Here is an 18,615-nt window from a genome sequence, read left to right as displayed (position 1 = left end):
AGGACAGAGTGGAGGTGCCCAAAAGACCTGTTCTGTGAAGGAGCGCTCCTTTCCTCTGGGGGTGGGAAAGGGATGGAAAAGAGGGATCTCTTGGGCAGGGGCAGTGTCCCCTGGTGCCCCAGGGGAGCCTTGGCTGAGGAGCTCGAGGAGGCTGGGGAAGGCGGTATGTCACCCGCCCAGCGAGTAGGGAGGGGGAGGGGACGCCAGGACTGTGGCGACAGCGACAGTGACAGTGACAGCGGAGGTCAGCAGGGGAGGAGGAGGGTCCGTCTCCGTCTCTGTCTGGAGGAGAGGGCGGTGAGGACAGACTGCAGGGGGGTAGAGGGAAGAAAACTTTTGAAGTGAGCACACACTCTAAGCCAGAGGGAGGGACCCCAGGGGAAGGGGGTGGGGACCGAAAGAGTAGGAAGAAGTGGGAGGAGGGAGGGCGACCGACACGGAGTCAAAAGTGGTAGGGAGAGCAACTGACAGACTGAGCCTGACCAGTGGGCGGCAGCGGAGGCGGCCAGGAGCCCGGGACCGGGGAGCCCGCGGAGATCCCAGGAGATCCCAGAGAGGAGGACGAGGAGAAGGTAAGGATGGACTTGCTTTCCAGAGACGAAGACCTGAAGTTCCAGGCTGCGGAGCAACGAGGCTCCTTCTCTGTCCCTGGGGGCTTATCCCAGACCCCTTGCTATTCCCTGCACCGCTGAGCTCGGGATAGATTGAGCCGAGGGCTGTGAAGCAGCAGAGAAGTCGCTCACTTGATTTATAAGGAGCTCTAGAAGTGGGAGAGGAGTGCCCTTGCTGTGGGTCTACCTCTGGTGGACTTGGGGCTCCAGGAACATCTTCCAAGCCGCGCAGCGGTCCATCTCCAAGAACTTGGGTGAAGATGGAGTTGGCCCTTTAAAAACCAAAACCATCACTGTTTTTACGAGGCTTCCTCGAGGCTTGGAATCTTCTTCGAACCGCTTTCCCCAGCAGCATGTAGGGGGAGTGTTTTGATTTCCCCCGCCTAAGGCATGTCGGGTGGTTTAAAAATATTCCCTGCTTAGTTTCCTGTGGGTATCATGTCCCCACTGTGTGCTGGGAGCCCTCTGGCCTGCCATTCACTGTCACTGTCGGAGGAGCGGCTGGTGAGCACCCAGAGTGGAGGCAGGAAGAGGTGCCCAGCGAAGGTCCCCTTTCCTCCTGGGTGCAGGGCCCCTTGACCTCTCTTCTGAGCACGCCATCAAAGATCCCCGATTTGGGGGTCGAGATACCCGGGTTCTGGTGCCCGAGTGGCTATGTGTCCTTGGGCCAGACACTTCCCCCTTTTGGGCCTCAGTTTCCTCATCTAGAAAATGAAGGGGTCCAAAGTAGAAGGGTGCCTCTGGTTCCATTCAGCAGAAACATGGTACAAGGTTATGATTCCTTCTGCTCAGACACATCTAAGAATCTTGACAAAGGGAAGCCTTGCATGAGGGTTTTACAACTTTCCTGTGCCCTGGCTCGGTTTTAACTTGATTCCTCCCTCCTAGTATCCCATCATAATGGAGGGGCCCCTGGTCTTTACTCCTCAGCGTCTCACAAGGCTCTGGCACACGGGGTCTGGCTGGCCGGAGAAAAGGCTGGGCAGAGCGAGGAGAAAAGGACAGGGAGTCAGGAGACCCAGGAGACATCCAGCAAAACTGGGGAGGAGACAACAGCCGGCGGTGGAGGTGCAGCCCTCCATTTTCCAGCTGGCGTGGGCTCACCACTGGGGACACGAACTCGTGTTTGTAGGCGGCCCAGCCTGACTTGCATTATCGGCGGCCCTCATCTTTTCCGCCCAATGTCCCCAGAGTCCCAGCCCAGCCCAAGAGCCTGATTCACTGCTCTCTAGGGACAGCTCTGCACTTCCCACCTTCCGGCAGGTTCCGCAGGGCCGCAGGGCTGTTTGGAGCCTACTCCCCTGGCTGTCCCTCCTCGTCTTTTCCTCACTCAGCTGCTGCCAAGCAGCACGGAACAGAGAACACCAGGAGGCATGTTCCCGGCTTCCGCACTGGTGCCCTCCGCCCACCTCTCGCCCTCATCCACGAAGGTCGTAGAGCCATGGGAGTCACACAGTCACACTGCCCTGCTTTGCCACTGCCTTTGAACCCCACGCAAGTTCTCGCTGAGCCCCCGAAACTGGTTACCGTTCGTGTCTCTCAGCTGCCTCACTCCTGTCCCTTCTCCTTCCACTGGCCCAAAGTCCTGGGCCATTAGGACTGGAAGGTCTCTTGGATTTCCTATTACCTTCTTCGACTGAGAGGAAAAGGAAGCCTAGGAAAGGCAAGGGACCTACGAGGGGGACGCAGTGAGTCAGGCCATTTTGCTTGGGAGAATGTCCCACCTGCTCACTCAGACGTAGGCGCCTTCTAACTGTCCTCGGCTGAGTTTTCTGAGCCTCCGCTTCTCTCCAGGCCTCCCTGCTTCTTCCACTGAAGCGCCTCTGGAGTCCTGTTTTCTGGCCGTGGTGCCCCCCTGCCCCTCGTCTTCTCTGCCGGCGGCTGCGGGCAGGGTGGTGTGCCATGGAAGGTTCTGGGCTCTGGCCACCAGCGGGGCTGCCACAGTGCAGGCTGGCCTCTTGGAGGCTGGCTGATCCCCCTGCAGCCAATGAATGCCGGGCCGGGTGTTGTCTGCCTGGATCCGTCAGGAGACTTGCAGTCCTTAGGGCCAGGGAGACCCAAGGCTCAGGCTCAGCCCCCTGTCTCAGGGAGGGCCACCCCAACCTGGGATTCTAGCAGCTCTCTGTGCCAACTGGCCCCAACGTGGGCTCAAGGGTTAAGCTGACCAAGGGGAAGAGATGCCCACTCTTCCAGGAAAGTTTCAGGTCTCCTAGGAAAGACACTGACTCCTTGTCTATAGTCCAGAGCTGCTGATTCTTGGAGAATGACAGCTTGATGCCACCTTGGGATTCACTCGTTTCTGGACATTAGCAAATCATGGGCAAAAACCAAATTCACTTTCAACAATCCACTCACCTTCATAAGGAAAGGGAGTCAGGGGGTCTCAGAATCAGAGGTATTGACATAGCACAGAGAGATCATAGAGTTTATCTAACTCAGAGTCGCTTTTGGAGTCACATTTGGGTTAGAATTTTGGCTGTGTGACCTAGGGCAGATTATTTAATGTCTCTGAGCCGCAGTTTCTTCGTCTGCCCAAGAGGTTAATAAATGCCTTCCTTTTAAGGTTTTATGAAGATTAAATAATGTACAGATTTCCCCTGCTATCAAAAAGTTTGCTTTATGCCACTTCACTTTTATAGAAGACCTACATTATAGTATCTGTTTTCACTGATGGAAATCCAAAATAGGATTTATTTTTTTAAGTTTATTTATTTATTTTGTGTGTGAGGGAGAGCAAGTGGGGGAGGGAGGGAGAGAGAGAGAGAGAGAGAGAGAGAATGAATCCCAAGCAGACTCAGACTCAGCACTGTCAGCACAGAGCCTGATGCAGAGCTCAAACCCAAGAACCCATCAGACCATGACCTGAGCCCAAATCAAGAGTTGGTTGCTTAATGGACTGAGCCCCCCAGGTGCCCCCCAAAAGAGGATTTATGGAATGGTCATTGCTTCTTTGCTTTACACCATTTTGGCTTACAAATGGTTTCATAAGGAACCCTCTACTTTTTTGGATAGTGGGGGAAACCTGTATTTAAAATGGCTCTTGTATATTAGGTGCTCAATGAACGACAGAACAATAGGGTAGAATCCAGGTCACATGGTCCTCAGCCCGTTTCTTTGAACTACATCTCATTTAATGTAAAAGCCTTTCCACAGGGAAGGCTCACATCAATACGGAATTCTGAGGAAGTACTGCTTGGTTTTTATAACCACAGATTTTTTTCTGGAACTACTTCTGCTGACCTCTAAGCTGGGGGTCAGAAAGTCTAGCTTTGCCTTTTGGCTCTGCCACTAATCTGCCACACTATCGCAGTTGGTCAAGTCACAAACTCCTTGGATGTTCTAACTCAGAGCTAGAAGGGCCTTAGCAACCGTCCAGCTCACGGCTTTATACACGAGAAACCCGAGGCTCAGGGAGAGGACTTCTCATCTTGAGTCACAGAGAAACAGCTGTGACTGGAAAGAGGCTCTCTGTCAAGGCTCTTGTTCAGAGGTAACTTCCAGGGTCTTAATCTGACCTGGCATCTCCATGGTTCAGAACCTCAGAGGAGGGTAGATTTGGTTAGGAGTTGGGATGGCCCTTCCCCTCGAGTCACAGAATAGACAATCACCTATTTCTCTTCCAAGTAGAATGGGGCCAGCTTCAAACCCACCCTGTGGATGTGCCTTTGGATTGATTGGTGATCAGATTCAAAAGCTTCTCAGAAGGCAGGAATTACATGAAACACACATTTTGTAACATGAACTCATATGGAGTCCATCTCCAGACCCAAAGGCTTGACTTAAGAGAAAAGTCTGGAACAGGCTGGACCAATTTCAAGAACAAGAGGGACCTGATCTGAGCGGGCCCTGTACCTCCCTTCTTCTCCATGCTCGCCTCCAACGGTCTGCACGCCCATGAAATAATTAATTTACAGTGAAATGAACATCCTTCCCATTGCCCGTGTTTTCCTCAACTCTGACGATCCCCTTCCCCACCTGGTACACATGAGGGTCCTTGTGAATTGCTCTAACCAGCCTGCTGCACTGCCAAAGTCCATGTCAGGTTGGCTAGTTGGGTCATGCCTGAGAGGAGTTCTTACTGGAAATATCAGAAAAGAAGACAAGGATCTAACCTTCCTGAGGGTCTCCTGTGTGCCAGGTACTGTTCTGGGTGCCTCCACACATCCTCGTGTCATTTAATCCCCAAGAGGAAACAGTCTCTTCTTTCAGATGAGGAGGAAACCGAGAGGCTGAGTGGCTCACCTAAGGGCACACAGCTAGAGAGCGGAGGCTGGGTTCGAAGCCCACTCTTTCGCAGGGAACATGAGGCCCACAACCTATTTTTGTTTCCACCGTTCTTGTTATGATTTGACATCAATGGAGCACCAGAGTCTGCTGTTTGGCTGGTCGAAAACCCAGCAGTAGACACGGCTGCAGCCAAGAGCACTTAGTGGCTAAAAAAGGAAATAACTTTCTATATGTGAATTCCGGCCAAATGGTGGCAGAGGCTGAGGAGTCTGGGAATCCTGACCACTGTGGGCCGAGGGCTTCGATGGAATCGTTCATTCTAGGAACAGCATATGCAAGGGCTGGCCAGCCAGGAAGCCAGAGGCTAATAGGAAAAACCCTGAGCCTCTTCTGGGAAAGTGGGAAAAGCCCTGCTCGCGGAGTTACGAGACTAGATAGAGTTCTGGTCACAGGTCTGTCACCAGCTGTCAGTGATAGGGCCTCTTTGATTTGCTTTCCCTTTGACAGACACAGAGGGAGGGTAGACTCTGAGTCAGGCAGACCGGCTGCAAGTCTCTTATGCAGCATATGCTACTGGCGTGACTTTGTACAAGTCATGTGACTTCAGAGCCTCAGTTTTCTCAGCTGTAAAATGGGATCATAACTACTTTCCTACCAGAGTTAAGAGAAGGGCTAAAAGTATAGCTGTAAAATGCTTCACACATGGAAAACACTCAACTCCATGGTACCTGTTATCACTATTCTTAACTTTCCTGGAAGCTAGTCTTCAGCTGTATAAAATAAGGGATTGGTTTTGATGGATGTCTAGATTCCTTTCCGCTCTACTATACTATATGAATCTATGACATGATGGTAGAAATATAAAGAACTGTAAGCATCCCATAAATTTAATTTTTATTAATACCTGCATAGGTTTTAATCAACCTTTTGGGGGTAATTAATAAGGACCTCCAGTATTTCAGTGTAATTGAATACCTCCATTTTCCATGACCTCCCATCCACCTCCTGTAAACATTTCTTCTAACAATTTAAGAAAAAAACTACGTATCCCAGCATAATTCTCCTTCCCCACTTTCCCTGCTCCCTTCCACCTCCTTGGCTTTGAAACAACTGTCTGCCACTAGAGTGTTTCTGAGTGGCCCATTCTGTCCTTGTTAGATTAAAACAATGAGATGGAAAGAGCGGTTAATTATCTGCCATTGGCTGGAGTCGAAGGAAAATTAAAGTGACACTTCATCTCCTCCATCTGTCTCCTTCTTCTCTCTCATCTCTGTCTCTCTCCCTCCTCTTTAGTGATCAAACTTCAGGGGTGTAAGCCCCCATTGGACTTCTGAGAGAGTTGCCCATACTGCCCAGCTCAATAGCTGTAGCTGTATTACCTACATGGTTGGTTCCCTGGAGGTTGAAGAGGCTCCCCCAAACCTAAGTCAGGAAAAGAGTGGAAATTCTAACTGGGAGAATTATCCCTAAGCACTTAGAACTCAAGTCCCAATTCTAACAGTCACTTTGAAAACTTCCTTGCAGCACTCACCTTACGTGAAAGTGGACAGCCTCTGACTGGGAAGGATCTTTGAAGGAACTTGAGGTGATTTAGATAGAATCCAGCACAATTGTTAAGACAGGCAGGGGTGCTGCTGTGAGACAAGGCGAGAGCTGGGTTTGGTGTTTAGCGACCTTGCTCAATCAACCTCCCCAAGCCCAGATGAAGGGGATGGGGATAATCCCTACTTGCTCAAGTTGTTGGGACAATCAAATGAGAAAATATATATCAAGAAACTTGCAAAATATCTGGCACACAGAAGGGTCTCAACAGCTTAATGTTGTTATTATCATCATCACCTAGATTGAAAATTTCTTCTTGTGTCACTTTTGGTAAACCAGAAAATGGAGCAGAGACTCCCCAAGGGTAATAAAGATTGCTGAAGCAGCTGAAGATCTAATGCGATCCTCCCTGTATCTCTGCATTTTAGTGAGAAACTATTGGGGGCGGGGAAGGGAAAACACAAAGACATGCATTAATGAATAAGGTACTTAAGAGTCTTGAGATGACGGTTACGCTTGGTGCTTTCCTTTATAAAGCCACCTTTGATGTCGGCATAGCACAGGAGTTCAAGAAACACTTTCCGAACTGAGCTGCACTGATGTGGTAGTATGTCCAAGGATCCTTTAAGTGAGGCCCTTTGGGTCCTTTTACAATAGAATTCTCTTAATTGGGAAGCCTCCTCTGTGCCACATTCCACTGTTTGGTGAGTGGAATTACAGCATGGGCCAGAGTGCTGTTATTATTACCACGAATAACAACCTTTATTGAGAACCACAGATCTGTCAGATAATGCCCCGAACATGTGTCGTTGTCCAGAATTAGACTCAGACTCTGAGGAGTGGTCTTATAATCTAATTTTGACAGACTTGGGTGACCTCCCCAGTGATCTGTGGGGAGAAAGTGGAGAAGAAATAGTCCGTGGTGAGCAGATATGTCTCTGCTCTAGACACATCCAGCCCTGCTCTCAGCTAAGCAGAGGGCTCTGTCACCGACAGAAGGAAGGCTCAGTGGCTGCTGTCTCCCTGGTGTTCTGGTCACCACAGTCATTATGGAGGTGCCCCACGGTCACCCTCCCAGGGAGTCCCTCTTCTGGCATTAGGTGTTTTGAGTGAGCTGAATGCTGTAATTCATTCACTGTTGTTGATTTTTAAAAGTACACGAATTAACCTACCAGGTACAAGACACAGTGTTAAGCACTAAGAGGGAAGAGTGGGTAGGGGGATTGGAGGGGGGCGACACAAAGATGAACAGATATGGGCCTTGTCTTCAAGGACCTCAGGGTTGAGTTGGAAAGATAACACACAGCCAGTAGAGCAAATAATTCTCATTATGTGTTTGAAACCCCAGTGGCTTTACAGTTCAGTCTGAAGCCCACTTTCTGACTTGGGTTGGGGATGGCGGCACAGAAATGAGAAGGCTGTGACGTGTGGCTCCACAGGACAGAATTAGAATCAACAGAAGGAAGAGAATTTTCAAGGGATCCCCATGGTGGCTTCTTGCAATTCTCTCTTGAAATATGCTTTCTGGAGCAGAAGAGAGGGTGCTGTTTCAGCAGGGTGCTGGGTGGCATCTGCTACCTGAAGGCTACCTAGTTTATGCTATAGCCACTACTAAAGGACAGCAGGGTGATTATTGATTGTGCCATGCCTTATGTCCCCACCTCATTTGAGGGCTGTGTTCCATTAGGGTCTACCCACAGGAGCAAGCCATGTATGAAAAACAGGTCTATCATAGGGGTTGAGGACTACTCCAAACTCCTGGGCATGGCCTCCAAAGCCCTCCATTATCTGCCCCGACCTATTCTTCAGACTCTGCCTCCCTGCTCTACTTCTTGTCCTCTAAAACCACACTGTTTTTCACTTGGTAGATTTGTTCATGTGGTGGCCTTTGTCTGGAATGCCTCCACCTCTCCTGTACCCTCCCTTCCTCCCAACTCCTCACCTCTACAAATGTCACCTCCACCTAACTCCTACTCAAGGGTTCCCTCTTCTGGGAAGCCCAGTGTATTTGCATGTTTGGTTGTGTTTGTATCCATCACCAGTGAGTTCCCTCAACATAGAGTCTTACTTATCTTTGGGTCCCTAACTATTAGCACATAAGAGACATTCAGTAAATGTTTGTGAGGGTGAACTGAATTACTTTCCCATAATCCCCTCAGCACCCCACCCAGTGCTGGTCACATCAAGGGAGCATCATAAATATTTGCTCGTTTGCCTAAAAGCTGGCCCCCAGGACTTATCACTAAATGGTAGTCATGTCTCAAATAACTCACTGCACCAGGGTGAGAAGAAGATTTTGAAGTTCTGAAGGGGGAGACATAAGAACTGATAAGCTCTACCCTTGGAAGGAAGATGGAGGGAAATGTTCTGGTGTGCACCAGACTTGACCAGAAGCTCTAGTGGTCTAGGTTCTATCTCCAGTCGTCTTCATTTCTCTGAGCAAGTATCTTGCCTTCTGTGGATGTCTTCTCTGCAAAACAGAGGCCATAGCCATCATCCCACAAAGTGGCTATGAGGATTCCCCTATAAAATTGAGTGTCTATATGTTCTGAAGGTATTCAGTTGTGAACAAAAAACAAATATGGTCCCGCCCTCTTGGAGTCAACAAGAGAAGGTAGAAGAAGCACATCCTGACCTGTGTAAGACTTTATCTTTTCTTGCTGGACTTAGGAAGGAAGATTTGAGCCTCCTTAGGATCACTCTGTAATCTTACTTCTAGATCAAACATTTCTTTTTTCAATCATTAAGAAAGCATTGATTATGGGGGTGCCTGAGTGGCTCAGTTGATTAAGTGTCTGACTTCAGCTCAGATCATGATCTCGTGGTTTGTGGGTTCAAGACTCACACTGGGCCCCTGCTATCAGTGTAGAGCCAGCTTTGGATCTTCTGTACCCCTCTCTCTGCTCCTCCCCCTCTCAAAAAACAACAAAACCAAACCAAACACGAAAAACAAACAAAAAAAACAAACAAGAAAGCATCTATTATTTACCTAGAGTGAGAACCTAATGCAATAAGAACACAAAGTAGAAGACAGGGCTTTTGGCTTTGAGAAGTCTGTTATTCATCTGAAGGGAAAAGCTATTAAATCTTGCCTGATGTTATTAGTTCAACAGACATCATTGAGTGCCTAATAAGTGCCTGGTTTGGTGTCTCTTAGATTTTATTTTCAGTACCCACAACAGTGGTAGGCACATAGCGGGGACTCAAAAAAGTACTTGTGGGTTGGCTGATAGAAGAAAATTTTTGGAAAATCAGTATAAGGCAGCATATAAGTAAGAATGTACCCTATAGGCTGAACAGTAATTTATTTTTTAATNTTGCCATGTAGTATTCCACTGTATAGATAAATCACATCTTCTTGATACATTCGTCCATTGATGGACACTTAGGCTATTGTTGAGAGTGCTGCTATGAACATTAGGGTACGTATGCCCCTATGTATAGGCTGAATAGCAATTTAGAGTCTTTGAAGTTCAGGAGACATCAAAGAGGGCTGAGATCAATTTCGGGAAAGACTTCTCCATTTCGACCTAGATCTGTGGGGTCAGAGGAAAAGGTCCTGGCTATGAGATCTGTGGGGCCAGATTGCTCTCAGTTGGTTTTCTTTGAAAACACTGGCTGTGTAGGAAGGCAATGATGCCAACGCTGGACTGGGAATGTAGGTACCTGAATTGTATCTGGAGCCATGTAATACACAACCTCGGGGAATAAAATGATTCCTGCTCACTATACACAAAAGCCTTCCTTTGGCCCTCTCCTTCTTATCTAAGCACCATGTCACTATTACCAAGCAAGTTCCCTGGTGACTCTTCCAAATGTTTGCTTTGTCCCAGGATATGATGCAGAAAGAGGATGTTGAAGGTTCTGGAGTGAAGACTACAGAGTTGGGATGTTCTCATCTGGGATCTAGGGACAATCTCTTTTGCCTTGGGGATTTCAGTTTGTCAGTTGCAAAGGCCTTAGAATTCAATCATCCAGGGTTCCTTGGAGGGCTCTGACCTAACGAGGGTCTCCTCAACTCCCTAAGCCAGGGTCAACTCCCCCCATGTATTCCCATAGCGCACTATACTTCCTTAATGTTAACACACATCATGCTTTATTGAAATTACGTATTTGATCCTTCCCCTATAAAGGCAGTTAAGTTCAGTAAAAGCAGGGAATCCTTGTTTGTCTTTTGAACTGCTATGTCTTAAGTGCCTTGCATGATACCTGGTAACCACTCTTATTAAGTGGATGAATGAAAGGGAAGGACTTTGTAGGTAGAGAAGAAAGGAGGAGCTCAGACAAAGAGAGGTAAGAAGGTGTGGGCCACGTATACTCCCCATTTGTGTGTGGGGAGTTGTACAGCATAAGTATTGGGTATGTGAGTGGAATGGGAAAAAAGATAGGGTGTAGCTGTGCTGTAGAGGATCTCAAGTTCAAGTTAAAGAGTCTGAACTTTATAAGCAGTTGGAAGCCAGTGAGGATCACAGCTAAAGCAGTGAAGTATATTATTACCTTTGTGTTTGATAGAAATTATTCATGGCATGGCCAGCTTCCTTTGCCCCTCCTAACACATTTCCTGCCAAGAAACAGATAATAATCTACAAAGCATTTTACATGCTATACACCCAGTAAGCTCAATGAGTATCTAATCTACATATTTCTTTGGCTGAGGCTGTGGGGGACCCAAAGGGACCCAGTCAGTGTGGCTGGGAAACTGACTTTCATATTATAAACTGAGCAGCTGTTACCTGATGGCAATTTTAAGTTTCTCTGCCCTCGCCTAGGTCATCCAGGAAGTCACAAATGAGAAGTCCTTCACCTATTTGGTGCCTCCAGGGCACATGGGGTCTCGTTCCTGCCCCATGAGGCAGCCTAACTGATGTAACTGTCTCTCTCCTATTCCACGATGCTTCACTTTGTGTCTGCGCTTTCTTCCAGGTGGGATCCCTTGCACCACAAGTGAGGGGGTCTGCAGTCAAGCCTCTTGGCAGACCAGACCAAAGCGTCACATTCTTTGCCTGGAACTATTTTTAGATCTTCTAGAGGGACATGCAAGGAATGAGCGACACAAAAGATCAAGAGAAAAGCCTTCAGGGACTGAGGGCAGTTTGGAAAACTTACCCCAAATTTTGGAAGATGACGTTTGTTTCTATTTTTCTTTTTGTGTCATTTTTATTTCCATTTCTGTTTCCCTTTCACTTTCTCCCCTCTGCTCTTCCATCTGTTTCTCTCTTCTTTGTAATGCAAATCTCTACTTTCTTTCTCTCTCTTTTTCCTCCATTTTTGTCCTTTCCTACCACTTCCCTTGCTAGTAAAGTCTGCCTTTTATTCTTTAGTTGTTATATGGGAAGTACTGTGCTAAGTGCTTTTTATACATCACCTCAAAGCACTCTATGAGATAAATAACAGTATCCTCATTTTGCCGATGGGAAATTGAGATACAGATCCAGTAGCTTCTTTAGGCTCAGTGATATTCCGGGGTTTGAACTGACCACTTAGCTAACTCCCAAACTGTCTTAACCACTACATGGTCTCTCCTTTTCCATTCCCAGCTCCCTCTTGTCCTTTCCCTCTTTATGCTCCTCTCTCCCCTTCTCTCCTTCCCCACGTCTCCCTCCTCTCTCCCAGACACTCAGCACATCCTGGTCCCTGCACATGTGTGGATGACTCTGAAGGTGTTGAACACCACGCACGTGCCTAGAAGAGATGACAGATCATTCAGACTCTTATCTAATCAGCCATTTTCCTTTTGAGCAAACGCTCCACAATTTTCCACATTTGGAGGCTAACGGAGGGAGGACAGATGTCTGATCACAAGTCAGAGGAAAGGTCTCAAGAGCTGGGTGGGTCTTTGATATGGAGGGGAACAGAGATAAAGCCCTTTTCACTCATGTGTGGACTCTCAGGGTTGGGGAGCAGAGGCCTGGGAGAAGACAGGGCCAGGAGGCTGATCTCTGTCAAGGAGACTCCAACTCAGGAGTCAACGGAGACTACATCATGAAATACGGCATCCTACCCTGTCCTTCCTCGTACACATAAAGAATGTTCAGATAGGAACTAGGGGCACATTGGCACTAAAGCTGTGAAGGTCAAGGTCTGATCTTGACAATCTCTAAGATCCCACTAGATTCTGAGGTTCTATCATTCTAAAAAGGGAATATTTATGTTCAGTTCCCTCCTTTTTTTTCTTTTTCATTATCATTTTTTGTCACTCTGTTGATTAGGATTCTTTAGAGGCTTAAGCCACAAGGACATTTATTACTCATCAAGTAAGAATTCTGGAGGTAGGAGATTCAAGAGCTGATCTGGGCGCTTTGGGATATCAGTTGGCATTTCTGAGAATTTCTGGACAACTTCAGACATTGTGACTCACACAGCCCTGTGTACACACAGGAAGTAGTGGGGGGTGGGCGAGACCTCCATTTACTGGTGAATGGAAAAACAGTTTCTAGAGCATTCTCTCTACATTAGACTCTCCCCATACCTGGCTGACCAGATCTAACTGCAGTGGAGACTGAGAAGTGAAATCTGGCCTTTTCACCCTGCTAAAGGGACACAGGCAAGGATTAGGGAATTGGTTTGACCCTGAGTAGGGAGCACCAGATCTTGCCACCCCTCCCTCATTCACTCAACGAAGATTTACTAAGCACCCACTCCGGGCCAGGCTCTGGGCCAGGTGATGATGATACAGAGGAAAAGGCAATTTCTGTTATCAAGGAGCCCCTACTGGAAGAATGCAGAGGACCACAAAGCAAGATGGCAAGTGCTGGCAGGGAACAGAGTCCCCAGAGCTGCCACAGGAGCTGAAGAGGCTCAGCTTGAAGGATCAGAGAGGTTGGAGGGAGCCCTGACTGGGTTAAGTTTTACAGGGTTAATAGGATTCAGCTAGGGGTAAGGGGGCATGTAGGAGGTGGCTGGGAAGAGGGCATCTGGGAATCTTCTAGGACGTGGAACCGAAGGAACTCATGGGGACAGACAGGAAATGAGGCTGAGGAAGCAGGCAAGGGCCTGATGAGAGAAGGTTTTGTTTGGGGCGTCATGGTTTGGGGCATTTATTCTGGATATGAGGATGAGCAGGTCTGGGCATGGGTACCTTCTGAACGCCGAAGGGTGAGCCGAGCTATACGGCTGGACTGCACTGAGGCATAGGAGGTAGGCATGAACCCGAGCACGCACTGCAGTGCCTTTCGCTGGCGTGACCCAACACGTTTTTGTCTGCCACCTCCCCGTACAGCTGGGCACACTGCAGAGTTCTGAAGGCTAGAGAACGCGTTCGGAGGGGCTAGACTTACCACCCCCACAGCTGCTCCTTCCGCGTCACCCCAGTCTGCCTTCTGGAGCCAAAATAATTGTTTTTCACCCGACACCTGTTCAAACATACGGAACCTTTGAGTTATGATCCTCAACATATCCCATACCTCAACTCATTTAACCCTCAGAACACTGATGTAGCTACATTCCATCCCCATTTTACAGACAGGGAAGCAGACTCAGTGAGGCAAATGGCCAGACTCATGATGGCAGAGACCAGTCCAGTGTGTGCTCTGCTTCACCAGCGTTTCTGCAGGCGTGGCCCCGGGACTGCCGGGCTCAGAATAACCCGGGCTGCCTGGGGCAAATCCCGATTCCAGGGGCCACCCCAGACCTCCTGAAGTAGACTCTCTGGAGGTAACAGCACAGAACCCACACTGTAACACACTCCTCAGTTGATTTCCAGATCCATGAAAGGGTGGGAATCACACTTGAATCTTGCTAACACAACCATGTTTAATCTTCTCTTTCCTTTTATTTTTGCGGGTCTGGGAAAAAAAAAAAGAGAGAGAGAGAGCTTTTTAGGTGAATTTGACTCCCGAGTTACCCTTTCTTAAAAAGCATTTTGGTGCAGATTGATGGCATCCCAGAGCATGACTGGACCCTCCAGACTTTGCAAGCATCCCTCTCTTTTTCTCGTTTTCTGCCCCATTTGCAGAAGTCTTGGCTGCTGTCTCCCGCTGAGCCAGGATGGGCGACTGGAGCTTCCTGGGAGAGTTCCTGGAGGAGGTACACAAGCACTCCACGGTGATCGGCAAAGTCTGGCTCACCGTCCTCTTCATATTCCGCATGCTGGTGCTGGGTGCGGCCGCCGAGTCGTCCTGGGGGGACGAGCAGGCAGACTTCCAGTGTGATACCATTCAGCCGGGCTGTGAGAACGTGTGCTACGACCAGGCCTTCCCCATCTCCCACATCCGCTACTGGGTGCTGCAGATCATCTTCGTGTCCACGCCGTCGCTGGTGTACATGGGCCACGCCATGCACACCGTGCGCATGCAGGAGAAGCGGAAGCTGCGGGAGGCCGAGAGGGCCAAAGAGGTCCGGGGTGCTGGCTCTTACCAGTACCCCGTGGCCGAGAAGGCAGAGCTGTCCTGCTGGGAAGAGGGGAATGGAAGGATTGTCCTCCAGGGCACTCTGCTCAACACCTACGTCTGCAGCATTCTGATCCGCACTACCATGGAGGTGGCCTTCATTGTGGGCCAGTACCTCCTCTACGGGATCTTCCTGGACACCCTGCACGTCTGCCGCAGGAGTCCCTGCCCCCACCCCGTCAACTGTTATGTCTCCCGGCCCACAGAGAAGAACGTCTTCATCGTCTTTATGCTGGCAGTGGGCGCACTGTCCCTCCTCCTCAGCCTGGCTGAGCTCTACCACCTGGGCTGGAAGAAGATCAGACAGCGCTTTGCCAAGTCTCGGCAGGGCACAGCTGAGTGTCAGCTCCCGGACTCCATGGCCGGCATAGTCCAGAACTGCACACCACCCCCTGACTTCAATCAGTGCCTGGAGAATGGCCCTGAGGGCAAATTCTTCAATCCCTTCAGCAACAAGATGGCTTCCCAGCAGAACACAGACAACCTGGCCACTGAGCAAGTGCAAGGCCAGGAGCAGATTCCTGGGGAGGGTTTCATTCACATCCGTTACACCCAGAAGCCTGAGGTGCCCAATGGAGCCTCTCCGGGTCACCGCATCCCCCACGGCTACCAGAGTGACAAGCGCCGTCTCAGCAAGGCCAGCAGCAAGGCCAGGTCAGATGACCTATCAGTGTGACCCTCTAGCGTGGGAGGACCAGGACCAGGTGGGAGCAAAAGAGGCTCAGAGAGGGAAGATGTGTCCCTACCGACCCCATCCCTCATTCTCATTCCTGCTCTGCTCCTTTCGGGCTCTGGGTCTCAATGCCATTGTTCACTTATTCCAGAAGGTAGGACCAGGGCTCTGCAAGTGCAGGCAGAGACATGGCTTCCCACCCATGCCACTGCCCCTTCCCCATCCTCTACCCAGTGTACCTAGAAGACTTTCAGATTCTTTAGTCAATAGGGTAGAGGAATAAAAGAGAACTGTGGCAAATCTGGCCTGGGAGGGAGATCCAGAAGGTTAGAATGGCTCACCACATACCAGATGGGTTCTCCAAGTTTCTATGGCTTCCTTGTCCTGATCACCCTTCTTCCTGCAAGAAAGAGCCCAACGTTCCCAGCCAATAAAGAGCATGAATGAAGGACCTTACATTAGATGTGCTCTTGAATCTGTTGTCTCCGTGGGTCAGACCTTGGAGTGACAATGAAGTGGCCTTGGGCTGCCCTTGGCTGCCCTCCCTCTACCCAGTCTTACTTAAAAAGAGGCCCTTGGAACTTGACCAGCAGCCTCAACTTTACAAGTTGTAAAGCTTTGGTATGTACCTATGGCAAATGTCCCACCTTGGTGATGCTGCAACCTTTACTTCTGCCAGGGTGACAACTAACTAGCCGATGGGGGTGCACAATCCCCTAGGGAGCGACTGTGTACACAGGCTCCACTGGAATTCCTGCCACCACCTGTCATCCTGCGGCTCTTTTACAGCTCAACCGGATGATAGAAACCATCCCATCCCGCCCTTCCTTGGCTGTTCACTCAGTGCTCCCCTAAAGACCTTATTGACCAGAATGCCCAAGAAGCCATCGTCCTCTCTCAGATCCTGACCAGATCACCAGCCACGAAGGCCAGTGGAATTTCCCTAGGTCTTATTAAAACAAAGAGGGCATTGTGCTTCTCAGATTCCCCTTGGGGAAAAATAATTCTGCTGTGAAGATAAAAATTTAAAAAAAGAGAGAGAAAATACTGGAAAACTATTTTTCCCTCCTATTTATTTCCCTTGCTGACTGCCAGCTTAGAGTGCCAAGAGGAGGTGTGATGACAGCTATGGAGCCCCCAGATCTTTCTCTCCCTGGAGGGCTTAGCAGGGGCATAGAAGCCACAGGGGAATCTCCAGCTCTCTTGGCAGGGGCCTCGTTTAAGAGCACAGAGATTCCTGTGTCTCCCTGGTGCTCCTAAAGAGACTGCCAGAAAGCAGTGGGGACTGCAGACTGTGAAAAAGCCCTGCCTTCCTAGGGACTGGCCTGGTTTCTCTGTTCAGTCTATCCATAATGGGTGGTCGCCATTTTGGGTGAAGGTAAAGGATGCACAGAATTGGAAACAAACTTGTAGGGAGAGGATTACTTCTTAAAATGCATGTGTGTGTGTGTGTGTGTGTGCGCGCACACATGCCAAAAGGGCAGGGGAGGAGGAGGAGAGTCTGAAATAAGGAAAGGAAACCTTAGAGGAACCTGTATCTTCCTGTCCTCCCCTCCAAATGCCTAGCAGAGGGACTGAACCTCACTGTTTATTGGCCTCATTGGCCTAGGCAGATGAGAGTTCAGGGCACAGAAGGGTGAAAGTTCAGAGGTAGGATCAGCCTCTGCCCCACTCAACCATCTCCAGGCCCCTTTGCCTGTGGGCTATTGGTGGTAGAGAGAGGGATGAGGGTAGAGAGTTGGAGGGGACTGACCAGGGTGCCATTTAGGGAAGAAAGACTGACCATTGTAGGTCCCTAGAGAGGACACCTTTTTATCTATTGTCTGGCATTGGCATTCAGACTCTCCAAACCAAACCAAAAAGACTTTCCTTCCATCTCTACAATGGGTTTGTTTTGTAAAATGAGTGTTATTGGATTAAAAATCCTATGAGATTAGTCCTTGATGATGGGACTTTCAGGAATGAAATAGGAAATAATATGTGTAGTTTGTCTTAATAAAATTTGGCCCTGCATCTATGTTGCCTTTGTGTCCCTTTCATGCCGTGACCACAAAGAAAGACGGCAGACTTGGTGTGGGAGGGAAGCCCTCGGACCCCACCCATCATCAGTCATCAGTGCAAACAGCTTTGGAGTCCAGCCTGCAAGGGTGAAAATCCCAGATGCTGATTTACAGCTAGGCTCCAGCAAGCTACTTAATCTCTGAGCCTTGGTTTCCTTGTTGGTAAATTGAGTCTTGTATTATCTACCTCACTGGGTTGTTAAATGAGAGACCATAAAGAGTTCAACAGAGTGCCTGGGAAAGACTAGTTTGTCACTAAATGGTAATCATTGATACTGTTGTCATTACTATCTTTACTGTTTTCATTATTGTGTTGAATTCATAGCACCTTAAAAGCTGGGATGTCAAGAGATGATTCCAGAACTTTCCCCATGGAGCTCACAATCTACCAATTAACTGAGGTGGTCCAATTAACTGAGGTCAAATCAACTCAGATTAATATAGAGGAAACAACTGGAATAAAATTAAATGGGAATTCATTTATTATCAACTCTAAGAACCACAGGCTCCGGGAAGCAAAACGCAGGGCAAAATGATGTGGAACAGGACACGTGGCCTGGGCCTCAAGAGGCTGAGGTTTTAGACAAGAGAAGGCCTCAAAGATGACTCTGTGAAATGGGTCTGGGTGTTCCTATTTTACAGACATAGAAACTGAGGTCCAGGAAATTTCTGTGATAGTGGGGGCTTCTCGCTGGCCTGTCTGATCAGGATCACATCTTTTTGGATAAGGAGAAATGCTTCTTGCTCCAAACAAAGGGTCAAGGGACCACCTAGCACTTGACCAACCCTCCGGGGTGCTATTTCCTAGAGGAAGAAACAAAGGCTGAGAAACACAAACAGACGTATTATCTTAATTCCCGGTCAGTGTTGCCCATCAGAACAGGAAAGCTCTTTTCAAGAGGCTTGCAAGGAGATCATAGAAGACATCTTAGGACAGCAGAGTTGAGACTCAGGGGGTACCTGGCATCTGTCCAAGAGCAAGATGCTCAGCCCAGAGGTGCCAGAGGAGTCTAAGTGGAAAAAGCCTCTGAGATCCATTTTTTCCTCTTCGAAAAGAAGCAGTACATCTCATGGCTTTATAAACACAGCTATTAACATTTAACAGTTTATATTAC

At 48.8% G+C, this 18,615-nt stretch overlaps 1 protein-coding gene across 1 annotated transcript; it reads left to right on the top strand.

Annotated features, from left to right (window-relative positions):
- Window positions 1-429: 429 nt before the first annotated feature.
- GJA5 (gap junction protein alpha 5) lies at window positions 430-17,453 on the top strand. The gene is made up of 2 exons (XM_077753447.1): window positions 430-572; window positions 14,335-17,453. The coding sequence occupies exon 2, from the start codon at window positions 14,367-14,369 to the stop codon at window positions 15,441-15,443; it is 1,077 nt and encodes a 358-aa protein (XP_077609573.1). The 5' UTR covers window positions 430-572; window positions 14,335-14,366; the 3' UTR covers window positions 15,444-17,453.
- The last annotated feature ends 1,162 nt before the right edge of the window (window positions 17,454-18,615 follow it).

This window comes from Crocuta crocuta, unplaced genomic scaffold (assembly GCF_008692635.1).
Source record: "Crocuta crocuta isolate KB4526 unplaced genomic scaffold, BGI_CrCroc_1.0 scaffold620, whole genome shotgun sequence".
NCBI lineage: Eukaryota > Metazoa > Chordata > Mammalia > Carnivora > Hyaenidae > Crocuta > Crocuta crocuta.
The sequence above is the reverse complement of the archived record's forward strand: the minus strand, read 5'-3'. Positions and strand labels throughout refer to the sequence as shown.

Excerpts from the sequence above, each read along its gene's own strand:
- GJA5 (XM_077753447.1), top strand. The coding sequence starts at position 14,367 with ATGGGCGACTGGAGCTTCCTGGGAGAGTTCCTGGAGGAGGTACACAAG.